This window comes from Malus sylvestris, chromosome 9 (assembly GCF_916048215.2).
Source record: "Malus sylvestris chromosome 9, drMalSylv7.2, whole genome shotgun sequence".
Lineage (NCBI taxonomy): Eukaryota > Viridiplantae > Streptophyta > Magnoliopsida > Rosales > Rosaceae > Malus > Malus sylvestris.
This window is the reverse complement of record NC_062268.1, coordinates 33,908,695-33,931,717: the sequence shown is the minus strand read 5'-3', so window position 1 is coordinate 33,931,717 and position 23,023 is coordinate 33,908,695. Positions and strand designations below refer to the sequence as shown.

Sequence of the window (23,023 nt, the reverse complement as noted above, 5' to 3'; positions counted from 1 at the left end):
TGTCAATAAAACGTACTACGATGTCTAATCGTGATTTGAAAACAAGAAACATTACATAATCTGTTGTTAAGATATGTAGGTTCATAACATACATACACATGCCTGTTGTCAAGAAATGTGAGACCTTTCAGGCCCCCCAACTAAATCCTACCCTTATGAATCATCCTGTATATCACTAATTTCCATAAGTACAAGACTAGTCATCTTAAAATTCAAGACCAAAAATTAGGTCATGAAGGACCTCAACCGTGGTGGAAGTTTTTGCTATGAGAAATACAAAATTTATATCACACAACCGTACCTGCCTACATGACGCGAGGAGAAATACAGCGAGTGGCTCTAATTTTCTAAGCTCTTTTCCTAGGCTAAGCTCATCTTCAACCTCCACACAGCAAGGGCATTATCCGATTCAATATTAGATATTACCCGAGGTGCATTTCTATTTAGGCACAAACAGATATTCAGTAAGTCTTCTTTCTCAAAACAGGCCTCCGCACTTCCTTCTTTGCAGTTGTAGTGAATCCGGGTGTTGGTATTCCCACCGTGGATTGGTATAAGTCCTTCAAGCTTCATAACAAAAGTTGACAACAATTACAGCATGTTCATGAGGACAAAAAGTTCCAGAACCAGTAAGCAGCAGATGTAGTTGGAAGAAAATAATATAACAAATACCTTGGAATGGTGGCAAACAGAGCAATCACTGAGACGCCAACTATAAGAGGGAAAACTGGCGCCGGAGTCAACTCCTGTAGGTCATGGAAGTGGAAGAGGGGAAACAAATTAATATTTCGTTAGCCTAACTCTAAACTCAATTCATAGCCTCACATGCAAAAAATTGAACCATCCTAAACAAACGTAAGCACCACAATAGGTGATATGCCATTCCAGAAAGTACCATAAAATCAGAAGATTCTATGTTTACATGATTTAAGAAAATAAGGGAAGGGGTGTATAACTTTAAGGCATTGCACTCTTACAAGATTGTTAAAGAACAATTGGAAGGAGAAGTAAAACAAACCTGCTTGTGGTAATCCTCTTCAAATACATATCTGAGGGGGCCAACATGTATACGAGTATTCTGCTCTAAATCAACCTCAATAACCTCGGATTCAAACTTATGGCTGCTTGACGGAAGACTAGAACGAAGCTGCAGAAGGTGCTTACCCTTGGGTAAGTCCTTCACCTGGAAGAAGTTGGAAAGCGGAAGAGGGAAGACGGACTCCATAGAAAGGTCACTAGATGATTTGATTTCCACCAGTAGATGTGGATACAGTTCCTCTATTCTCTTTCCCTCAACATGGCAACTTAAAACAGTTGTGTCTGGCTGTTCAAAAACCAGAAAACCTAATCCTTTGATATCCTCGTGTCCAACCTACAAAATTACCAAATCCGTGAATAAATATATACACATGGGAAGCAACATTATCAGGCTTAGTTGCAATCTTCAATTTCTTTTTCGGTTTCTAAATACTGGACTGATCTTTCCACTCCATGGAAGTTCGATCTACTATATTGCAAAATTTGCTACCTGCTAACCTTGATGGGAACAGATTCTGGTGATGCACGCTCAATTTTAGCACTACCCAAACCATCCCTTTTCACTACTTTGATTACATAGGTTGTGTCAGGAAGAAGTCCTCTCAAACGATAACTTCCAGATGAATCAGTCACTGTTTCCTCGTAATAGCCTTTTGATTCTGATCTGGCCTCAACCAACACGCCTTCTTTTGGTTGGCCAGACAATAGAGTAATGACACCCATAGCACTGGAAAGAGTATAAATCAACTTAATATCTCACAGAAAGAAGCATAAATTAATAACAAATCTGTATGTTTCTAAATGGTTACACTGATAAAAAAATTTAAAGCACCATTATAAGTATATAAATGAAACAGGTTTGGTTTTAAAGATTTCAAAACTTGGACCACGCATGCACAGATAAATATGCTGCGATGTATATAATATGGATTAAAGTCATTTTGGAAAAAGAAAAAGAACACTGATTAAAAGTCAAAAACACAGTAGCATAAACTCATATTAAGATAGTTACCAAAAGTGAACAATGATGACTAAAAGGGGAAGGAAAGTAAAATCAATCGGGCAAAGTTGTACCGCACAAGAATTATATCAAGTTTCAAATCAATTTTATCAATTCTTGGCAAAGGAGAAATCTGTGGATAATGATACAATCTGGAAATAGTTTAATCCACAGATCCAACAAAATTCCTAATTACTTCCAATTTTTAAATTCCAAATTGTAATAAACATGTAGTTCAAAATTCTTAATATGAAAGAGAGAATGGTTTGTCAACATTTAAATGTGTGACGGCAATAATAAAAATAAACTTTTTACATGATCACGTTGTTGAAAAAATAAATAAAAAATTTATGCAAACCAAATACAAGAGAAGACTAATGGAAAACCTGTAAGCCACTCGAGCAGCTAAGAAAATAGCTTCTTTAGACTCCCCAGAACCAAGATCTATCGCCAGTGCTGGAGGAGAAAAGGCAAACTCCTATCGGACGTCAAAAGTCACTTGTTAGGTGGAGTGATTAATTATAGCCTTAGCATACAGATAAACCACTAAATCATGGGGTTTTAGGGGCTTCTCCGTAGCTATATCTTTTGTATCATGATCAATCTACAATGGCGGGCCAAGGATTTCATCCATATGGGGACAAACTTACACTATAAGGACTCGTTTGATGCCTAGGATCGGCTTCGCTTGGATAATCCACTGGATTCAATTTATGTTGAATAGAAATATGGATGTCAGCTTTCGTAGTTTGGTCCAAGTGAACGTAGAAGATGGAAAAGTCATGAAGAAAACTTGTCCCTCTCAATCCTACCATTTTTGTGGGGATTAGGAGAGATAAGTTTTCTTCATGATTTCTCCATCTTCTGTCTTCACTTGGACAAAATATGCAAGTCGGCATCCATATTTCCATAAAACATTCATTAAATTTAGTGAGTCGTCCAAGCCATGCCAATCGTAAACATCAAACGAAGCCTAACAGTACTAACATAATATGAGAAAAATAGAGCTAACTAGCTTGTAAATTATATAAACAAAACTCTCAATTGCAAATGTCAAAGCCATAACAAGTTTACAAACCCATTGCATGTGGTACCTGAAAGAAAAACTTACTTTTGAAAGTAGAAAATTAGAAATAAACGAGTTTTTATTTCTCTTTTGAAAGTATCTTTGAAATAGTGTAACTCTGTAAAGAACCCTAACAATATAACATAAATACATAAGATGTATACATGTCTTGCCGGTGTGTATTACAAAAACATCAGTCCTTAGGAATTATGTCATTTACACAGGCACACAACATAGATGACTGTATTATATATATGTGTATATAACTATATATACAGAATCTTTAAGATGCATACAGTAAGCTTCAACTGAAAAAATATCATTGTACTTTGGACTAGTCAAAAGATAAAAATGAGAAAAATGTCATTGTACTTTAAACTGTAAAAACAATATATATCCTACGGATTTTTGCCTAAACTAGCTTTACAGTCATTTTAATTCCAATGTTTTTTTTTAGCATGATACATGGTGGAACTGAGTTTTCTTTCAGATTCTATTTCTAAGCAAAGGTAAGCAATGCAAGTGTGACTAGTTTTGTGACCAACCATAAATATCAGATAAAAGTAACATAATTTTTTTTTAGTAGCATGATTAATGATTGTTGAACACGTCTTGTAACATCATAATGCATTCAAAATTACTTAACTCGTAGATTCTGGAGATCCAAAACAAGGAGATTAAGGAAAGAGAATGCAGGAACAGGAAGAAAAGGAGAATAACTAGCATGTATATCCCAGAAGATAATAGGAATATTGTATTCAGAATGCATATCCTCGAAGGGTACCTTTAGCAGAGGACGGAGATAGAATGTCCCTGGAAATAAGTTGTTAAATAAGAATGCGCCACCAGCTCCAGATACCGAGTTGTTTCTGTAGCCATCATCGCCACTCAAAGATAATAACACTGAAGGAATAGTCTCTTTAGCATCATCTTTAGAATGAATATTTATAGAAATTTGGCCAAGCTTCTGACAAGAAAAGGAATGAGGCCCAACTTGTTTTAAATGATACCCAGGCTGCACAAATTGGAAGACATTAGGTTGATGGCAATGTATTGCAGTTTCACGTATTTCTTGTACTCAGCTCACAAGTGAAAATAATCTTAGTTCATTCCTCTCTTAATCATTGATATTACAGTACAAAATGTGTACCAAACATTCATATGTATTATCTATCTACTTTGACCATCTTAAGCCGTAACGAATTGCAGGGTAACAAGCCAGGAAGAAAGAATCTTAATGATGGAACAAAGATCTCAACCTCTCATTTGTTCTTCATTTAATTTATCCGTAATGAGAAAAACAAAAAGATGTAAGAGTAGGCACAAATATGTCAAAAAGTTAAAAGGTTGTTGAATCACAAGTTTACCTAGGGAGGTTTATACTTACAACCTCCAGACAAAGAGAAGTAAAGTGCAAGGTCTCCAAGATTTGTACCATCTGAACTATGTATCTCTTAAATTGCTTTACTAGATTTTCTTGGTCTCCTATACAGCACGTTTTAATCCTTGTAAATTCCAAACAAATTTTACAAACCACCACCTAGAATCCAAAAAGTGCACAAAGTGCAAACAACAATAATCAAGTCATCGATGTTCAAATGCATCACCTTCAAGACGGTTAAAAAAAGTACACCATGCTGGACACTTTATTGCAGAAAGTAAATTAGGTTTTAGTAAATGTCCAAACCTTTGAAGCCTGAACATGGTATGTTACTTCATCATATAAAGGTCCCCCAACAAAAGAGCCATCCATTCCCGTGGTAGTCTCCAGTACTATTTCACCGTCCTTAAGTTGAGCAATGTGGCTATCCCCAGCAGCAAGAATCTTAATATGAACTTCAGAAAGAGGGGGAGAGACCGATCCTGTAATATATAAACCCAATCGACCAGAGAATGGAGGGATTGAAGCTTGGCAGCCATCAATTGTAATTAAGACCTGAAGGAGAAAAGTTTCAAGATTAATCTTTGATAAAAAAAACAATGGACTTTCATTTCTTCAGTTGGAAAATCCAAAACCAATACATACATGATATTGTCTGGGATAAAACAAGATCTTCCTCGTCTCATCAGTTCTGCAAAACATCATAGCTCGAGTCAGAAGCAAAAAATGGTGAAGTAATAGCAAACAGTAACACAAATGCAGGACTACACCAGGTTTTCTTTGCAAGAAAGAGAGAGTAAATCTTAAAAGGATAGAGTAACAATTCAGTGCACATAAGAAACCAAAAGGCAATATGTAGTAGACACATCTAAACATTTGAGATGTGCAAGAGCCATGACTGATCAGTTATAAAGAGAAACAATTAACTATGAACCTTGGATCCTTAGGAACAAAGGTAAGTCTTTCTCCGCGATTGGCCCATGCAGAATATTCATACACTATAGTACTTTGATCATTTCCACTGGAAGTGAGCCTAGCTGTGGTCTCATCTATAATACTGCCCCCGGCATTCAGAATATCCACAACGAAATTCTCAGGTACCTCGCCCTCAAATGAGCTTGATGAAACATTGATTTGTCCTTTAACAAGATACTTTTCTCCTTTCAGATAAATAGCCTGCAAAAATAAATAAAAGATGTGAGGGGAAGGAGATTTTACTTAAGCAAGATCACTAAAAGTGGGGAAAAAAAACAACAAAAAGATAACACTATACCGATGGGTTTAAAGTATCAATCTTAATTGATGAGCTCCCAAAGAAAATACACGAGTTGACAAATTGAAGTTCATGCACTCCAGGATATTCTACACATATATTCTGGGAACCTTTCTGCAATTCATAATGAGGAGAAAAAAAAAGAATTCAGATGCCGGTGCATATGCAACTTAGTTTAGATCAGTGGGGGCTTATTAAATAACAGAACAAACCTTAATTTTCAAATTAATGGAAGAACCATCTGGCTGAATCATATAAGCATCTACATCATGGGTGGCAATGACATTGAGCCGGTAACCTTTTTGAACAAATTCAATTCCTTTTACATCTTCCACACCAACATCCACATCAATGGAACTTTTCTCCCAACACCAATTATCTTCTACAGCTGTGGATTCTTCTGAATTGTGTTTGACCTAAAGTAACAACATACATCCAAAGAAAACAAGCATATTAACAGGAATTATACCAAATGAATGCTAATTCTGACTAAAACTTTTTTTTTATCATATGGGCAGAGACGAATGAAAGCTAATTCAATAAAATGTAATGGGCAGAGACGAATAACTGTACCTCAAATCTGTATTTCCCTGGGATGACATTTTCGAAGTGAAAATCACTACTCTCATCAGTCAAACTAATTGTCCTCTTCTCTTCATTACGTTTACCAGCTAGACCAACAAGGATAACAGAAACAGATGTGCCACACTTCTCCTTGCAGGTTACAGTTCCACGTACATTGACCAATGCCTTAATTAATGACAAAAAGAGAGAAAAATCAAAACAGAAAAATAGTGAGAAATTGAATATCTAACATAAGCAAGCACAATGTAGAATACTTCAGAGTTTTATGTTGATGAAAGAAGCGATTTTGTGTCCATCTCATTTGCGCTAATAAATCACTAGGCAAATGAATAACTAGACCAACCAAATCAATCTGAACTTATATGAAAAGGTATTCTATTCATGTTAGAACGCAGCTCTTAGTGCATATAAGTATGTGCAAGCATTGAAGACTTAAAGATAAAAAAATAAGAATAAAAAAGAAAAGGGAACTATCATTGGCACTCGAAAAATCTAATTGTGCATTCATAAAAGTATTTTTCTTTCTGACTATAGAAAGTTTGGAGTGCACAATTAGATTTTTGGAGTGTCAATAACAATTCCTAAAAAAAAAGTTATATTTAATAGGAAAACAAATATCCGTATCATTTAAGAAAAATCACCTGAGAAAACTTGACGTTCAATAATGGACCTTTGACAGCAACATTGATATAAGACGGCAAAAACATTAGGCCAGAAGCACTGTCAGGGGTAGCTGCTATAGCAGATAAACGATAGTCACCAGGTAGGACCTGGGCATAAAAGACAAAGAACAAGTAAATTGCATACGCAAAAGGGGTTAAGTTTGGATCCACAATACATAAGATAAGCCAATGAATGCATGGCTGAAAACCCACCTAAAGCAAGCAAAGCAAGCAAAAAAAAATTACAGCACAAAATTAATTTACTATATTGATAACTGCTTACACACAAAAACAAAGAAGTTGTACTTCTCCACCTTATCATACAAAGACTAAGTTGGTTCAAAGAACTTTTCTTTATAGAAAATTCTAATGCAGTTCAAGCAATCCTAGGATCAGACCTGGATTCTAAAACAGGAACATGTCAGTTCATTGACCAAACAACCTTGCATCACTTCACATATGTAGTAAGTTCACTCTTGCAGTATCAAACATGTATAAATTAAACTAAAAGGAGAAAAGAGTAATTAATTCTGGCTTCAATCATTGAGAACTGGGCCAGTTACCCGTTCTCTATCATAACCTCAATGACACGCCCAGAAACAAAAGACCACCTCCTTATTGCACATCAAACTAACATACCTCAAAGCAGAAATTTCCACTTCCATCAGTCTGTTTCACTTGCGGTTTGACATTTTCAGGGCCACGCCCACGAGTCAAAGCTACCTAAAATTTAAATATGAAAATATTATTCCTGCATATAGCATAGAAAGAAGAACATAGGGAATGTGATCTTTACCTTTGCCTTGTAACCAGCACTAACTATCTGAACCACACCACAGACATCATAGGAAACTGCTTTAATATCCATAACCGAAGCCATATTTGGTAATACCTGGATCAGCAAGCAAAGTAAGAAAGAAAAATATAACAGAGCACAATTCATTATGATGGAAACCCTAGTTAAACACAGAATACTAAACATTGAAGCTTCTAATAACACATAAGATGGTAACCTTGTTATAGAATCAATGTAAAAGTTCAGAAACAGATTCTCATAAAATACTCTACCAAATAGTTCTTCAAACTGCTGAACTTGTAATGCTCCTTTGTGGCTTCTATTGCATAGCGATTGGAAGTAACCTGCAACATTCAACAGCTAAGTAACCTAAATTCATTACCAATAACAACAACAATAGAATGTTATCTAGTTTAGAACCATCAGGGATGGACTTGTAAATCTTTTGCAAGGAGCTTGAGTGCAACTCATCTCTTTCTAATTTCATCCTGCTCCTTTGATTTGAAAGGATAAAGACCACCCAAGGTACATGTTCTATCCTAGACAATTGATCATAGAAAGGCCATCACTTGCAATATGGTTCAAAAGAGACTACTTAATACATGCCCTTCTTCCCATTGGCATATCATGTGTTGGGGTGAAGCTAAAATGTAGTTTTTTTTTTGGGGGAGGGTGAAGAAGCTAGGACAGAAGGGTAGAGTTCAAGAGAGCAAAATGCGTTTAGGAACGTGGAATATAGGAACCTTAACGGGAAAATCTATGGAAGTAGTGGAAGTTATGGTGAGGAGAAGGATAAATATTATGTGCCTACAAGAAACTAAGTGGGTTGGTAGTAAGGCAAAGGATCTAGAAAACTCAGGGTTTAAACTTTGGTATTCGGGCACAAATAGAACGAGAAACGGTGTTGGCATCATCGTGGACAAGACCTTGGTACAAGATGTTGTAGATGTCAAGAGGGTAGGAGATAGAATCATGGCAATCAAGATTGTAATAGGACAAGAACTTATCAATGTGATTAGTGCGTACGCACCTCAAGTAGGGTTGGATACGAGTTCGAAGGAGAAATTTTGGGAAGATCTTGGAGACTTGGTGCAAGGAATTGCTCAGACGGAGAAGTTATTTATAGGAGGAGATTTAAATGGACACGTGGGCAGGGAGACAGGCAACTATGGAGGTTTTCATGGTGGCCATGGTTTTGGGGAGAGAAACGAGGATGGGGAAGCTATCTTGGATTTTGCAATGGCATATGATCTCTTCTTAGCCAACACCTTCTTTAAGAAGAGAGAAGAACATGTGATCACCTACAAGAGTGGGTCGTCAAAAACACAAATAGATTTTCTTCTAATGAGGAAAGGGGATCGTATAACTTGTAAGGATTGCAAAGTTATACCAGGAGAGAGCGTGGCTAATCAACATCGCTTGTTGGTGATGGATGTACATATCAAAAGAGTAAGACAAAAGAACAAGACTTGGAAGTGCCCAAGAACTAGATGGTGGAATCTAAAAGAAGAAAAACAAGCCATTTTCAAAGAGAAGGTAATCACCCAATGTGTGTGGGATAGAGAGGGGGAAGCTAGCCAAATGTGGGATTCCATGGCTAGTTGTATCCGAAAAGTAGCAAAAGAGGTATTAGGAGAGTCCAAGGGCTTTGCCCCACACCAAAAGGAATCTTGGTGGTGGAATGAGGAGGTACAAACAAAGGTGAAGGCTAAGAAGGAATGTTGTAAAGCCTTATACAAGGAGAGGACCGATGAAAATGGTGAAAGGTATAGAAAAGCGAAGCAAGAGGCGAAGAAAGCTGTCAGAGAAGCTAAGTTAGCGGCTTACGACGATATGTATAAACGACTAGATACCAAAGAAGGAGAGTTGGATATCTATAAACTAGCTAGAGCAAGGGAAAAGAAGACAAGGGACCTAAACCAAGTGAGGTGCATCAAGGATGAGGATGGAAAGGTTCTTGCTACAGAGAACGCGGTTAAAGACAGATGGAGAGGTTATTTTCATAATCTTTTCAATGAAGGACATGAAAGGAGTGCTTCTTTAGGGGAGTTGAGTAACTCAGAAGAGTGTAGAAACTACTCCTTTTATCGTCGAATCCGGAAGGAAGAAGTGGTTGTAGCTTTGAAGAAGATGAAGCATAGAAAAGCAATAGGCCCAGACGATATACCAATCGAAGTGTGGAAAGTTTTGGGAGAGACAGGTATAACATGGCTCACTGACCTTTTCAATAGGATTTTGAAAACGAAGAAGATGCCAAATGAGTGGCGAACGAGCACTTTGGTGCCTATATACAAGAATAAGGGCGACGTACAAAATTGCATGAACTATAGGGGTATTAAGCTAATGAGTCATACAATGAAGCTCTGGGAGAGAGTCATTGAGCATAGATTGAGGCAAGAGACACGGGTTTCGGACAACCAATTCGGGTTCATGCCAGGGCGCTCAACCATGGAGGCAATTTATCTCTTACGAAGATTGATGGAAAGATATAGAGATGGGAAAAAGGATTTACACATGGTCTTTATAGATTTGGAAAAAGCGTATGATAGGGTCCCAAGAGACATTCTTTGGAGGATTTTAGAGAAGAAAGGAGTACGAGTAGCATATATCCAAGCTATAAAGGATATGTATGAAGGAGCAAAGACTGCCGTAAGAACTCATGAAGGACAAACCGAAAGCTTTCCCATAACTGTAGGATTACATCAAGGCTCATCCTTAAGTCCTTACCTTTTTGCGTTGGTAATGGATGAGTTAACAGGACATATTCAAGATGATATTCCTTGGTGTATGCTTTTCGCAGACGATATAGTGTTGATAGATGAAACTCAGGAAGGGGTAAATGCAAAGCTTAACCTTTGGAGAGAAGTGTTGGAATCTAAAGGTCTTCGCCTAAGCCGATCAAAGACAGAATATATGGAGTGCAAGTTCAGTGCAAATGGAGGCCAAAACGAGTTAGGGGTGAGGATCGGAGATCAAGAAATACCAAAGAGCGACCGTTTTCGTTACCTAGGATCTATCTTGCAAAAGAACGGAGAATTAGATGGAGATCTCAACCATAGAATACAAGCTGGATGGATGAAGTGGAAGAGTGCATCCGGCGTGTTGTGTGACCGCCGTATGCCACTGAAGCTCAAGGGAAAATTTTATAGGACGGCAATAAGGCCGGCGATGCTGTATGGCACAGAATGTTGGGCGGTGAAACATCAACACGTACACAAAATGGGTGTAGCGGAGATGAGGATGCTTCGTTGGATGTGTGGGCACACGAGAAAGGATAAGATTAGGAATGAGGATATCCGGGGTAAAGTAGGAGTAGCCGAAATTGAAGGAAAGATGAGAGAAAATCGGTTACGGTGGTTTGGACATGTGCAAAGAAGGCCTACTGACGCTCCGATTAGAAGATGCGACTATGGGACAGAGGTTCAGGGCCGAAGGGGTAGAGGAAGACCTAGGAAAACTTTGGAAGAGACTCTAAGAAAAGACTTAGAGTACTTGGATCTAACGAAGGACATGACACAGGATCGAGCACAATGGCGTTCTAAGATTCATATAGCCGATCCCACTCAGTGACTTGGATTTTCCAAGTCTCCAACCAAGAAGTTTTCCTCACTCGGGAAATTAAGGGAACACTACCCCAACCTACATGCTCCACTCAGAAAGCTTCAACATACAAGCTTCAACAAAAGAAAATTCAAAGAACTTAGCGAATAAGGCTTTGGTGTATTTAACACAATACGTTGAAATGAAGGAAAGCTTATTTATTGATATCCCCGATAAGCTACAAATATGTACATATACATGAGTCAAAATAAACACACAAGAGGGAGCCTTCACAAAGGTTGCTTAGGAGAAGTCTCAGCAGTCGGTAGAGCCCCAGAAAGAGAAGGCACCGGAGGGGGATCATTTGGAGCCTCAGTACTGGACAGAACCCTAGAAGGAGGAGGCATCAGAGGTTGATCATTTGGAGCTTCATTACGCGGTACAGCCCCAGAAGACGAAGGCAATAAATGCCTTTGGAACAAACCCACAAATCTCTGATGATCAAGTAAAACCTGACCATCAGTTTCCTTCATCTGGTCAAGCTTCCTCTTCATGTTTGTAGCATAGTCATGTGCGAGCCGGTGCAACTGTTTATTCTCATGCTTGAGCCCTCTAATCTCCTGTTTGAGACTCATCACTTCAGCCGCCAATGATTCAACTTGGCGGGTTCGAGCAAATAGGCGTTGGGCCATATTAGACACAGAACCTGCACACTGAACACTGAGAGCCAGCGAATCCTTAACAGCTAACTCATCAGACTGTTTGGAAAGTAGTCTGTTATCTTTGGGAGTAAGAAGGTTCCTGGCCACCACCGCAGCGGTCATATCATTCTTCATCACGGAATCCCCAACGGTAAGAGGACCAGTTGGGGAGACAAAGGATGGGCGCCATATGTTGTCTGGAGAAGGCGGGGCTGCCTCTTCAACAAGGTTCAAGTCAAAACGACGGTCGGAGGGGCCAGACATTTTCAAAGGTGTTGAAGAGAGAAGAGGTCGGACAAATCAAGATCTTAGAAGTGCAAGAATGAAGCTTCTACTGGTGGAGATTCAAGTGTGCTTTGGAACTTAATGCCAGCCTCTATAAAAATCTGCACTCGACGGAGCTTCAGAAATCAAAGAGGCGCCTGCTCAGAAATCGAAGAGGCGTTTGCTTTCTCAAAAGTTGGGCTGCTTAGAGATCACGAGGGTTGATCTCAGAAATCGAAGAGCCGTTTGCTTTCTCAAAAGTTGGGCTGCTCAAAGACCACGAAGGCCGATCTCAGAAATCGAAGAGGCGCTCGCTTTCTCAAAAGCTGGGCTCCCTAGAGACCACGAGGGCCGATCTCAGAAATCGAAGAGGCACCTACTTTTCCAACCTTGTCAGCACCTGTCACACGCACACTCAGCTTTGCGGAAATTATGGGCATTCTGTCAAAGACTTCTGGGGAAGTAGAAAACACATGAATCTTACTGTTCAATCACCCACTTCCCACACGCAACAATAGCTCATGGGTACCATAGATAACTTTGCCAAAGTTCTCTGCCAAAGTTGAGCACGTGAAGCTTGCAGCTTCCACTACATCGCTCTGACCAAGAAGGGTAAAAGAATAGCAAAGAAACAGCACTAACAAAGTTTAGACCCATAAATTTTGAAGGTCTAGCTACCATATTATTACCCACAAGGGTAAAGGAACAGTACCACTGCTGGATAATTGGAAAGTCCATGTATGTCAACCTCTGTGCTTCGTGGCAAGGTAGACTAGCAAACATGCCCAACCTTTACTCACATTCGAGAAAACACTCCCAATAAGATTGCTTGCTCCAAAATCGAAGAGGCACCGTCCCCCGAATCTAAAGAGCCAGACTCCCAACATGACTACTTTCTTAAAAATCGAAGAGAGGGTAAAGGAACAGTACCATTGCTGGATAATTGGAAAGTCCCTGTGTGTCAACCTCTGTGCTTCGTGGCAAGGTAGACTAGCAAACATGCCCAACCTTTACTCACATTCGAGAAAACACTCCCAACAAGATTGCTTGCTCCAAAATCGAAGAGGCACCGCCCTCCGAATCTCGAGAGCCACTCTCCCAACATGATTACTTTCTCAAAAATCGAAGAGACACTGCTCCCCGAATCTCGAGAGCCAGACCCCCAGCATGATTGCTTTCTCAAAAATCGGTGAGGCACCGTTCTCCGAATCAATCGAAGAGGCGCTCGCTTTCTCAAAAGCTGGGCTGCTCAGAGACCACGAGGGCCGATCTCAGAAATCGAAGAGGCACCTACTTTTCTAGCCTTGTCAGCACCTGTCACACGCACACTCAGCTTTGCAGAAATTATGGGCATTCTGTCGAAGACTTCTGGTGAAGTAGAAAGCACATGAATCTTACTGTTCAATCACCCACTTCCCACACGCAACAATAACTCATGGGTACCACAGATCACTTTGCCAAAGTTCTCTGCCAAAGTTGAGCACGTGAAGCTTACAGCTCCCACTACATCGCTCTGACCAAGAAAGGTAAAAGAATAGCAAAGAAACAGCACTAACAAAGTTTAGACACATAAATTTTGAAGGTCTAGCTACCATATTATTACCCACAAGGGTAAAGGAACAGTACCACTGCTGGATAATTGGAAAGTCCCTGTGTGTCAACCTCTGTGCTTCGTGGCAAGGTAGACTAGCAAACATGCCCAACCTTTACTCACATTCGAGAAAACAGTCCCAACAAGATTGCTTGCTCCAAAATCGAAGAGGCACCGTCCTCCGAATCTCGAGAGCCAGACTCCCAACATGACTACTTTCTCAAAATCGAAGAGAGGGTAAAGGAACAGTACCATTGCTGGATAATTGGAAAGTCCCTGTGTGTCAACCTTTGTGCTTCGTGGCAAGGTAGACTAGCAAACATGTCCAACCTTTACTCACATTCGAGACAACACTCCCAACAAGATTGCTTGCTCCAAAATCGAAGAGGCACCGCCTTCCGATTCTCGAGAGCCAGACTCCCAACATGATTACTTCCTCAAAAATCGAAGAGACACTGCTCTCCGAATCTCGAGAGTCAGACCCCCAGCATGATTGCTTTCTCAAAAATCGAAGAGGCATCGTTCTCCGAATCTCGAGAGCCAGATACCACAGACCACTTTTTCAAAGTGCTCTGACAGAGTTAAAACATGTGAAACTGGCAGCTCCCACTACCGTGCTATGACCAAGCAGGGTAAAGGAATAGCATTACTACTTGTTGTTAGGGAGACTCCTATATATGTCGACCTCCATCCCCAACGGACAGGCAGACCTGCAAAAATGCTCAACCCTTCATCATATCTGAGAGGGCACTCCCAACAAAGCCTTTCGAAATATTCAGCTTTCTTTCCCCCCGATAATACCTCTGCAAACAAGCTATACTAGAGCAAGAATATCTCATATCATCAGGGTTAAAAGCAAGAGTATCCCATATCATGCTTTTTCCCTGTTTTTTCTTTTGGCCTTGTTTTTACCTGCAAGACAAGGAGAAAGAGAGCAATCAGTCAGCACTTGGAATCAAGCTTCCAGCCAGGAACTGACTGCCTGGAACCCCTTACCTGATTACTTACCTGGCATTGCTCTCGAGTACTCATCTTCATCATCTTATGTTTCCAGGGAAGATTCCGCATCTGCTTGAGGAACAGATAGGGCAAGTGCAAAGGATACAAGGAAGCATGTGGAGACAAGCGTAACAGCACACGTGCCGATACATCCATTACTCTGTCAAAAGCAAAAGTATCCCATATCAGCAGGGTGGAACGTACTCTAGATTTGATGGACTTGTTTTGACCCTCAAATTCTTCAGTCGGCCTTATACTCTGGAGGAAACCAGAAAACCCTCCAGCTCAGTTCAAGAATAAGCCTGTGGAAAGTTACTTCTTCAAAAGCAAAAGTATCTCATATCATCTCTTCTCATTTTTCTTCTCTTTATCCTTCATGCTGCTGCAAGATGGGGAGAAGGTGAACAATCAGTCGGAGCTCTGATTGCTTACCTTGTCTGTCACCTCTTTCAGCAGACCCCCTAGCTCGGCGACTTGGGGGACTCCTACTACATGGTTTGTATCGCGCTTGACCAAGCCTGAAACTACAATTAAGCTTCAAGTGAAATTGATACATTACCTTGTGCATCTTCACCAGTTAAAGATACCACCCCTGGATGGAGGAAGAGTACTTCCAGAGAAGATGCCACATCTACCTATGAGACAGATAAGGCAAGTCAAGACGACACCACACTCCGATACTTAGAAGTTTCGTGATTACGAGATCATTCTCCCACAATATTTCCTAATGTTATTTGTACTAAATCATTCACTCGTACTCACTAAAGGAGAGCTTGAACCTATGTACTTGTGTAAACCCTTCACAATTAATGAGAACTCTTCTATTCCGTGGACGCAGCCAATCTGGGTGAACCACGTACATCTTGTGTTTGCTTTCCTATCTCTATCCATTTATATACTTATCCACACTAATGACCGGAGCAATCTAGCGAAGATCACAAAAAGCGACCGTTTTCGTTACCTAGGATCTATCTTGCAAGAGAACGGAGAATTAGATGGAGATCTCAACCATAGAATACGAGCTGGATGGAAAGAGTGCATCCGGCGTGTTGTGTGACCGTCGTAGGCCACTGAAGCTCAAGGGAAAATTTTATAGGACGGCAATAAGGCCAGCGATGTTGTATGGCAGAGAATGTTGGGTGGTGAAGCATCAACACGTACACAAAATGGGTGTAGCGGAGATGAGGATGCTTCGTGGGATGTGTGGGCACACGAGAAAGGATAAGATTGGGAATGAGGATATCCGAGGTAAAGTAGGAGTAGCCGAAATTGTAGGAAAGATGAGAGAAAATCGGCTCTGGTGATTTGGACATGTGCAAAGAAGGCCGACTGACGCTCCGGTTCGAAGATGTGACTACGGGACAGAGGTTCAGGGCCGAAGGGGTAGAGGAAGACCTAGGAAAACTTTGGAAGAGACTCTAAGAAAAGACTTAGAGTACTTGGATCTAACGGAGGGCATGACACAAAACCGAGCGCAATGGCGTTCTAGGATTCATATAGCCGACCCCACTTAGTGGGAAAAGGCTTTGTTGTTGTTGTTGTTGTTGTTGTTGTTTTTGTGGAGGCTTAGGAAAATAAGATTGTGTTTCCCCTGTCTCGTATAATTGTTTAAGGAACAGCCAATAGCAAACACCAAGGCACTATCGCGGTTCCTCTGGTGGAGGTGAAAAAGCCAAAATATTGGCCATTTGTTGAACTAAATGCCAGAACTTTTCAATAAAATTACCGGGCGTGAGCTTTTGGGCTTTTTCATTATTTCATTGTGTAACAAAGGAAGCTAACAGGGAGGGAAAAAGGTAGATACATACCTGGTCAAGCTTGTAATATCCTTGTTTGTCAGTGATGGACCTTTCATGACCATCAACTTTAATTTTAACACCTTCAACGCCTTCATCATTTCCATCCACAACTCGTCCCCCAACAGAAAATCCAGTGACCTACACAAAAGAAAAAATAGAAGATGAAACTGTCAAATATAAATCCAAACACAACACAAGAATAACTAATGTCAGCATACACAAATAAATTAGATAACATTTTCAAAGGGATGAAGGGGCTTCCAATTATCTAATCTAATTGAAATCAGTGTGAATAACATATCTGTAATATAACTTTATACAGGTATACATAATTGCAAATGACACTTTCACATTGATGGATGGGCAGCCAATCAATAGATTTAACCCAAACCAAATGAGGCTAAATGACTTATAGTAGTTATATACAGTTTAATCTTGTATACTTTAAGGGCCTGTTTGGTTCATGGAATGAGTTATTTGGGAATACACTTCCCATGCATATTCCTAATAGGTTGGGAATGAAATGATTTCAATCCTCTATTTGAAAATGCCAGGAAATGGTAACAAGGAAATACATTTCATTTCCATTCCAATTTTGGTTTGTGTAGTAATAGGAATTAAAGTTTTTCCTACTTCTCAATAATACCCTTATTAAAGAAAAAAAAAACACCAAGAATATTTAGACAAAGCTGTGGTTGTAGTTAATTATGAGGGTAATGTAGGGATGAGAGAGCAATAAATGCTTTCGCAAGGCAAGTAAGAAGCAAACCCAAGGGGGGCAATGAGTTTCTTTCAACTTCCCCCTTAATGGGAGTTTGAAACCCATGTGACATAAACATGATTAGAATTCACATGAGTGCACTTTCCACAATTGGGAAATTATATAGCCATTCCCAAGCTTGTAATACATGAACCAAACAGGGCCATAGAAAAAACAAAAGTATCTCCGGAAGACAGATTGTGCAACAAATATTAAAACACCAAATGTCTGAATTTTGACCTCGTAGGCCGCTATGCATCTTACCTGGAACTTCTGAGGAACTGTCACATGTTGATGCTCAACAGTTATGGACATGACAGGAGGTGAAACATCAAATACTGTGTTTTCCCCCTTGTAATAAGGTATGAGCTCATACGTTCCTGCCAATGATTCAATGAAACTGAGCACTAGGTTCAATTTGAAAGCAGTAAAATTAGTGAGATGCATATGCTGAGCATTTTCCAAGCAAGAGGGCTTCAAACCAGATGAATCTTGAAACTTCATTAACAGATTGTGGTGGCACGATAACTAAGATTTGTGACTACGTCTATGACATAAGATAGCAAGACAGTGGTTAGTGAAAAAGATCATCTGAATGTTTGTCTGAACACAAATGTTCTGCTCTTTGTCTGCACCCACTACCCCCTTTCTTTTAACTTTTAGAGGGTAAGAGGTGTCATTTTGTCTGCCAACCAGAATTTTCTGTCAAGGTTTTCCAAGAAAAAATAAGTTGTGGTTTTCTGCAGTAGTTGCAATCATCTATCCGGCGGACCTACACATTGATGTATAATGTTGTTCACTTAGTATTAAAAGAAATGCCAAATGCAGCTTCTATATAGTTTGTTGACCACAAACTCCAAAAGTATCAATCTTATATGATTTAAAATGCACCGATCAGTTAAACATCTCACTGGAACATCTACCACAAACAATCAAACTTTACGAATACATAAAGCGTAAAGAAGCAGAAGTTATAAAGTAAAGAGGACATATATGGGGAAAAGTGTAATGGAACTGCCTAAAATAAACCAAATAAACAGAAAACGTATACAATTACCACAAGGTATTGATTTAAACATGAACATCCCATGAGCATCAGATATAGCATGGCACAGTGCCTTCCTCGTTCCAGAAGAAGTTCCAGAACCTTGGGGACAATCTACCTCTAAGACGTCATCCGAGTATAAATAAACGTGAACTCCCAATATTGGATTTCCCTATCCCACACAAGAAAAAAGAAAGAAATCAGTATACAGTCCAAGTAGACAAACTAGAAGTCCAATTTAACCTGACCACCACCACATTAGGGGAACCAACATCAATTAGAAGAAAACAACTATAAATAAATCAATCCAACTCTAGTACTGATGGATGGATTTCTCAAGTCATTGGTTGCACGTATTTAAGATAGGGACTTGTAGACAAAGCAAATTGTATGATGAACAACTGTCATCTCTAAAGTAACATTTTTACCTGAGAAACAACAAATCCACGAATATCATACCCAGGGACAAAGAAAATGTCATCCACTACATCATTTCCGAACCCCAAATTCACCTGCAAGAAGTATATAATTTCCACATGAGTGTCATTTAAATTTGTAAAGGCTTATCAATGGTAACATAATATAATCTTAAGAAACCATGTAAGATCATATAATCTTAGAAAACCAAGTAACTATTATAATCTTATAAAACCAAGTAACATGTTATAATTTTATAAAATCAAGTAACCTAATATAAGATAACATACTCATATTTGGCAAGAAAGGCCCAGAGAAATCCAATGGAAGACAAACACAACACACAAGTCCAAAAGAAAAAAACAATTATGGCACAAGAAAGAATAATAAATGAACCTTTGTTGAACCTCTTATTTCAAGTTTCAAGTCAGGGTGCGAAGCACGTAATTCATAATTTCCTGCACACAAGAAGGATATTTGATAACAAAGTTATTTATCTGCTGAAAATGGACTAAATGAGAGAGACGAATACAAGGTAATCTTTCGTTAATAAAAAGGGTCTTGGAACAAAATAATGATATACAACCTGCATAGTGAAAATTGCAGTTTCACAAGGGAACCAACTAATCATAACTGTTGAAATGTACGGGACATATTGGAAACATAATCAAATTAGAATACCTTTTGAAAGGTATGTGACATACTGAAAAGATTTATGAATTGTGGTACAACATAAGCTCAAGTTTTGTACCTGGAATAATATTTTTGAACAAGTAACTCCCCCCTGCTGATGTTATAACAGAAGAAACAACACCACCAGAATCAGACAAAAGTTCAACTTCAATATTTGGAGGACCTCCATTCTGAACGGAACAACTCCCTCCACCAACCGCTCCCACTACTCTACCAGACAAGGAGAACCTACCCACATGTACCACAAGGTAGTTTATACCAAATGCCCAAGGCAAGGACAGAAATGCTTATAAGATCATGCAAACTCAAATAAGAGCAAAAGAACACACCCTGTAAACCGAAAGTTAATATCTTCACTGCCATTGCAGCCGGAATCATCAACAATAACAGGAACCTAGAAAACACTACTGTTGTCAGATTCTGACAAGCGCAAATTTTGAGTCAACGAACCACATATAGGAATAGATAGAAAGACAGAGAAAAGAAAAATTAATAAACCTTGTCTGGGTTCCATGACCATCCCTCTGGGCCGTTAATTTTAATAACAAAAGAGCCCTGCATTATCAATAAGGGCAACGAGAAGCATTGAACAAACAACAGAACGTTTCAGTCAAGTAAGCAACATCAAGTGTGTGGCTTTTCGTGATCAACTCCGATAATTTTGAAAACAACACAAATCACCACTGAAGCATGAGAGCATGTGAAATGAAAAGATGCAGCGAAATCCAAAGCCTCGAAAAAGAAGAAGAAATAATACCTTGTCATATACGGGAATGAAGTAGTAACCATTGGGAGCACATTGAGTGCTATCCTTCAAAAACCCATCAACTGTCCGAAGCTCAACCTAAAAGGTCGTACCCAGTGCACAAGGCTCCCGCTTTACGCAGGGTCTGGGAGAGGTGAATGTCGGCTAACCTTACCCCCATTTATGGAGAGGCTGCTCCCAAAATCCCAAAATCAATTTGCAACTTATTCGATATCTTGTATCTGGATTTGCATTAGTGACGAAAATTCAGTAAAATTTGTTTTACCGTGATGTGAGAAAAATCCAATTTAGCATCGGTGGGTTTCCTGGCCTTGATCAGAGAAGAGCGAGCCTGCAAGTTTACGGTGCGATTCCTTAGTCGATCAAGTAAAAGGGTAAAACCCATTAGCTCAAACAGTGAAAAAGATGAAGTTATTTAACCTCGACGAAACCGCCGCAGCCGTGGACTGAATCGGCGAAAGTGGTAGCGAGGGAAGAGATTGCGAGGAAGAAGAAAAAGAAGAGTAAGGGAGAGGCCTGGTCTTTGATGGCCATTTGGCCTCCGTCGTGTGCGTGTGTTTTGTAGTTGAGAGATTTGCGAGGGCCGAGAAAAAGATGTGTTTCTCTGAAAGCAACGACGCAGATCTGGCTAGCTTATATGATCCATCATTTAAAACAACAGAGAGAGAGAGACAGAGAGAGCGAGCTTACGAATCAGTCCGCAAGAGAGTGGAGACTCGAGTATTTCAGTACAGTGACTTGTTTTTCTTTCTTTTTTTTTTTAAGGATATTTGACTAAACCAACATAACGAGCTAGTAATGGTTGACATTGAAATTGTTAACAAGAGTGGAACTTAACACCACCTTTTTGTAAGGCCATTCACAAGTAGCCCAAAAATTAAGTTTGATTCCACTTTTGTGGCAATCAAACTCTTGTATTGAGCTGGAAAATTTGTCTTTTTGTAGTTGGTAATTTCAATTCTTGAGTTCAATATATTATACTAATTGTTGGAACTGTACATCTATCAGTATACGTGTGTTTGAAACTGCATATTCATCAATATACATGTGCTAAAAAGCTAGTGAAAAGAAGAAAAAAAAAAGGAAATTTGATGAAACATTTGTAATAATAAGAATCTCCTCCCTTCTTACAAATTTTAAAGAGTACAAAGAAATTGAAATAAGTAAGTGCAAAATAGTACAAATTCAAAAGAAACAACCTGGCCCTTTTATGAACTTGTTATAAATAAATAAATTATAATTAAGCTTTTTTAGTAAAGAATTAAAAATCCAATTGTTGATGCACAAAACCGAAGATCTTGGGACAACGTAAATCTAACCGTGAATCTGCAAGTAATGTAAATAACACAAGATGTATCGTGGTTCACCCCAAGGTTTGGGCTACGTCCACACTGATTATTGTATTTCTCTTAAAGGTGAGGGGAGTGAGAGAGAGAGCTTCTGAGAGTGAAAGAACTCTTCCCATGGCCTAAGAAAATGGTCTCCCCTAATTGTGAGGGTGATGAGTCTTTTTATAGAATAAGGGTTCATCACTTATTACATATTTGCCCCTTCCTTTATTACATAATTACATTTAAGTCCCTTGAGTATTTGTACAAAATCTAAATACGGATGCCCTAAGTATGGTACAAACAATAGTCCCCTAAGTCTTCAGTCAAGATAGTCTTTTGGCTGGAGACTTGAAATTCAGTCCATGTGTGGGTCGAAGTAACTAGATGTCGTCTAGGGCTGATACTCGATATGAGGCGGTGCTCAAAGTGAAATGATGTTCAACCAGAAGTAGCACATGTTGCGAGGCTGCTTAGCTTGTGGCTTATGCTGCCTTGGTTGGCTCGGCTTGTGGCATTGAAGGTGAGTGCGTCCCTTTTATAGATTAAGGGCTCGCTCCTCAATACATAAATGATGGGCTAGAGTTGATGTTCGCGGCGAAGCGGTTGCTCCGTAGGCGGCGATGCTCTCTAATGAAGGTGAGGGAGTCCCTTTTATAAAATAAGGGATCGCTCCTCAGTACATGAATAATGGGTTAGGAGTGATGCTCGCGGCAAGACGGTTGTTCAGCTGACGGCGATGCTCTCTAATGAAGGTAAGGGAGTCCTTTTTATAGAATAAGGGCTCGTTCCTCAATACATAAATGATGGGCTAGAGTTGATGCTCGCGGCGAGGCGGTTGCTCCGTAGGCGGCGATGCTCTCTAATGAAGGTGTGGGAGTCCCTTTTATAAAATAAGGGCTCGCTCCTCAGTACATGAATAATGGGTTAGGAGTGATGCTTGCGGCGAGACGGTTGCTCAGCTGGCGGCGATGCTCTCTAATGAAGGTGAGGGAGTCCCTTTTATAGAATAAGGGCTCGCTCCTCAATACATGAATAATTGGTGCTCTCTAATGAAAGTGAGGAAGTCCTTTTTATAGAATAAAGGTTCGCTCCTCAATACATAAATAATGGGCTAAGACCCTAAGTATTTTTCATGAGGCCTAGTTGATGCCCAATATATGGTGTATAGTGTAGTCCCCCAAGTTTTCGGTCAATAGAGTATGTTGGCTGGAAACTTCAAATTGAATCCATATATGGGCCAAAATGGCGATTGTTCGGAGTCAGTATTTGTATACACTACACTGAAGCTTTGTGGGTGAAGCTTTGTAGGTGAAGCT

The 23,023-nt window shown here is 39.5% G+C and overlaps 1 protein-coding gene across 2 annotated transcripts; it reads right to left on the bottom strand.

Annotated features, from left to right (window-relative positions):
• Positions 1-21,128, bottom strand: LOC126582315 (uncharacterized). Of its 2 annotated transcripts, XM_050246425.1 has the most exons (27): positions 20,797-21,127; positions 20,642-20,707; positions 20,368-20,454; positions 20,109-20,165; positions 19,940-20,004; positions 19,669-19,838; positions 19,314-19,375; positions 18,929-19,012; positions 18,513-18,672; positions 17,720-17,835; positions 16,705-16,833; positions 8,074-8,145; positions 7,802-7,897; positions 7,645-7,728; positions 6,985-7,113; positions 6,332-6,508; positions 5,971-6,174; positions 5,759-5,872; positions 5,420-5,661; positions 5,131-5,176; positions 4,792-5,040; positions 3,889-4,119; positions 2,425-2,516; positions 1,537-1,765; positions 1,019-1,372; positions 673-746; positions 1-567 (listed from the first exon to the last, which is right to left on the bottom strand). In XM_050246425.1, exons 1-27 carry the CDS (start codon positions 20,908-20,910, stop codon positions 462-464), a joined length of 3,609 nt encoding a protein of 1,202 aa, XP_050102382.1. In that variant the 5' UTR covers positions 20,911-21,127; the 3' UTR covers positions 1-461. The 2 variants fall into 2 exon arrangements, with proteins under 2 accessions (XP_050102382.1, XP_050102383.1); XM_050246426.1 differs by lacking the exons at positions 1-567; positions 673-746 and having other exon boundaries at positions 1,032-1,372; positions 1,529-1,765; positions 20,797-21,128.
• Between the last annotated feature and the right edge of the window lie 1,895 nt (positions 21,129-23,023).